Source organism: Anoplophora glabripennis, unplaced genomic scaffold (genome assembly GCF_000390285.2).
Source record: "Anoplophora glabripennis isolate ALB-LARVAE unplaced genomic scaffold, Agla_2.0 scaffold2954, whole genome shotgun sequence".
NCBI lineage: Eukaryota > Metazoa > Arthropoda > Insecta > Coleoptera > Cerambycidae > Anoplophora > Anoplophora glabripennis.
Genome location: NW_019419027.1, coordinates 5599 through 8329, shown reverse-complemented (window position 1 = coordinate 8329; position 2731 = coordinate 5599). Strand labels below are relative to the sequence as shown.

The 2731-nt window shown below is 35.3% G+C and overlaps 1 protein-coding gene across 1 annotated transcript; it reads left to right on the top strand.

The window, feature by feature from the left end:
* Window positions 1–243: 243 nt before the first annotated feature.
* On the top strand, window positions 244–1483 carry LOC111692728 (the record flags this gene model as incomplete). The annotated part of the gene is made up of 4 exons (XM_023456830.1): window positions 244–460; window positions 916–1072; window positions 1132–1263; window positions 1321–1483. Coding segments are annotated over 4 exons (669 nt in total), but the record flags the coding sequence as incomplete, so codon positions are not given.
* Window positions 1484–2731: the final 1248 nt, after the last annotated feature.

Below are 2731 nucleotides of genomic sequence, written 5' to 3'. Positions count from 1 at the left end.
GTTTCAGGATTGCAATTTTTTCAATTTATTAAATGTCCTTAAATCTTATAATTTAATTTCACTATAATTTTATCAGACACACATCAAAGCGATATCATAATATACCCAGTATGGCAGCGGTAACAGTTGATTTCTTTTATTCATAAACGACGTTTCACTCTGCAACTAAGCTCTACCACCTAAATCTCAATCAATGTAGTAACATTGAGAATGCTATTTGAATGCAAAAGCTGCGCGATGAAGTTTATGGATATTTTACAGTTATGTTGTCGTTTTTAGTTTCATCCGCGATAGGATTGTCGTCAAGGCCCTGGAGGACATCCCCGAGGGCGGAGAAATACTTAATTGTTACGGTATCGACTACAGAGCGCTCGACAGGAATCAGCGACAGATTGCTTGTCTGGAGACGTACCGTTTTGTTTGTAAATGTGAAATTTGCGAGGATCCTTTGAAAGAAATCGTGAGTAGAAGATGTATTAATTTTAATTTTTCTTAACAAACTGCCGTGCGAAACTAAAAGTCCTCTCACTGATATTTAACAAATAGAAAATCCTTTCAAAGCAACCAAAAAAAGCAAAATTCCTTTGAAAAAAAAAAAGTTCAAAGTTCTAACCTGGACATTTGGCCACAACATGGTTTTCGTATTTCATAACTTGGTTTGACCTTCAAAGAACTTTCAAGCTTGACCTCTAGGTTATGGTCAAGGTCATCATCATAAGATCATGTTCGGAATGTCACATAAAGTGTACAGTTTTGTAAATAGCGCCGATTCCAGTGTCGGTTCGAACGTTCATGTTAGAATGTTGAATTTTCTTCTTCTCAAAAATGGTAAGCAAAATTTTATCCGGATTTGACCATTTTCCGCTATAGTATAATTGCTACAAGAAGGATCGGAGTGTTATTTCATATTTTCAGGGCGACTTGGATAGTTTTAAGTGCACCAAGTGCCAAGGGGCGTTACCGAAAGTACCCGAGAGTGAATCCTTGACTCCTTGCGATTCTTGCCATATAACGTTCTTCACGGAATGCCTTAGAATTGCCAGAATAAAGGCTCAAAGACATTTTAATTTGGGTACGTACAGGTTATTATCCCCGTTTACAGGGAACGACATTCGAACGCTTCTCTTCCAGCTCAAGAGGATGCCGCTAACAGGCTGAATTGGTTGATGAGGTGTCTGAAGCTCAGGGATAAAGTTTTATATAAAAATCACGAGGAAATGGAGGAACTCTATTTGGCGTTTTTCAAGTACTTCCTGGAAAATGGTAGGCGTGGGTCTTTTCCCGGAAGTCGTTTAATTTAACGGGTAACTGGGTTTTCAGATGATCCCCTCAATACATGTAAGTATTTCCGTTTGTGGCTGGACATCCAGAAGGCATGGAAAGGGGAGAATTCCCGGACGGTCGGCGTGAAATTGTTCGAGACCGCTTTGGCCGTCCTCGTTTGCTGTATAAAAACCCATCCCAGGAACCTCGGCAGTTTAAAGTGAGCCTGCTTAATTTATTTCCATTTATACCTTTGTATGTTTGGAAACTTATCATAGAGCTACAAAATGTCGGGTTTAATTTTTTCGTTCAAACTTCAAGTGCAGGTAGATTATCAAAAAATGACGATAGTTTGATATTTGCTTATATTCCATGTTTTGCTGTTGAAAATTTCCATAATGACATGATTTATAGAGAAAATAGGTAATAAGTCGCTACATATACGTACTATAAACTGAATAATTAATTAGACATAATACTAAAAATTCATATTCAGTTATAAAACATAGTGAAAACGTTAATAATATTAAAAATACTAAATTGTGATATTATTAGCAAATAAATAATGCTTGTTAATACTTAAAATGTAAAAATTCATGTAATTGATTCATTCATGTTTAATCCTCGTCGTTCACTACATATTAAAAACAGGGTAAAAACTAGGTTAATGACCAAACACAGTCACACTCGATAAACCTTTGCGAGTCAGTAGTCAGGAGCAGTCCCAAAAGGGGTTTAAATAATGATTTTAAATTTTTTTTAATCACGTATTTGTATTCTACTCATTTTTCCCTCTTCCCTTAAAATTAACGACGCTATTTTAAGTAAAATGTAGAAATAGTAAGACCTTTATATCGTGGCTATTTCCACGTGTTGGTCTTCGTCAAGGGTGTTGATAGAACAGCGAGAATACAAGATATTTCTTTGAAAGATTACATTATTTAATAATTTCAAAATGTTTATGTTATATGTTCCGGTATTAATAATATTTAGACATATCAATTTTTATTGATGCTTCAGTTAATTACTCAGCCACACAAAAAAAAGTTATCTTTACTTTTCGTGCGACGTGTTATCCGTAGTATTTTTGCCTCCTGATCGCGAATCCGGTGTCAGAATTGAGCTATCACATCACGGGAATTTCCTAACCTCAAAAAACAAGTCGAAAATAGCAAAATTCATAATGCTGGGGAAAATACAAAAAAATTTTTTTCCTATATTCAAATGTTCATTTATATGGTTAAAACCCCGCCGAACGTGAATCCGCTTTCAGAACTGAGGGTTCTTTTTCTAACCTCAAAAAACGGGTCAATTAAGGTCAGAGATCACAAATTTTAAAAAAATAACAGATTCGCGTCAAATTTGGTATACGGGGGTTTTCGGGGTCGCTGATTACGAATTCGAGGTCAGAATTGCGAAATTCATTTTGTAATATTTTACTTTAGACTGTTTTTAAACAATTTATTAA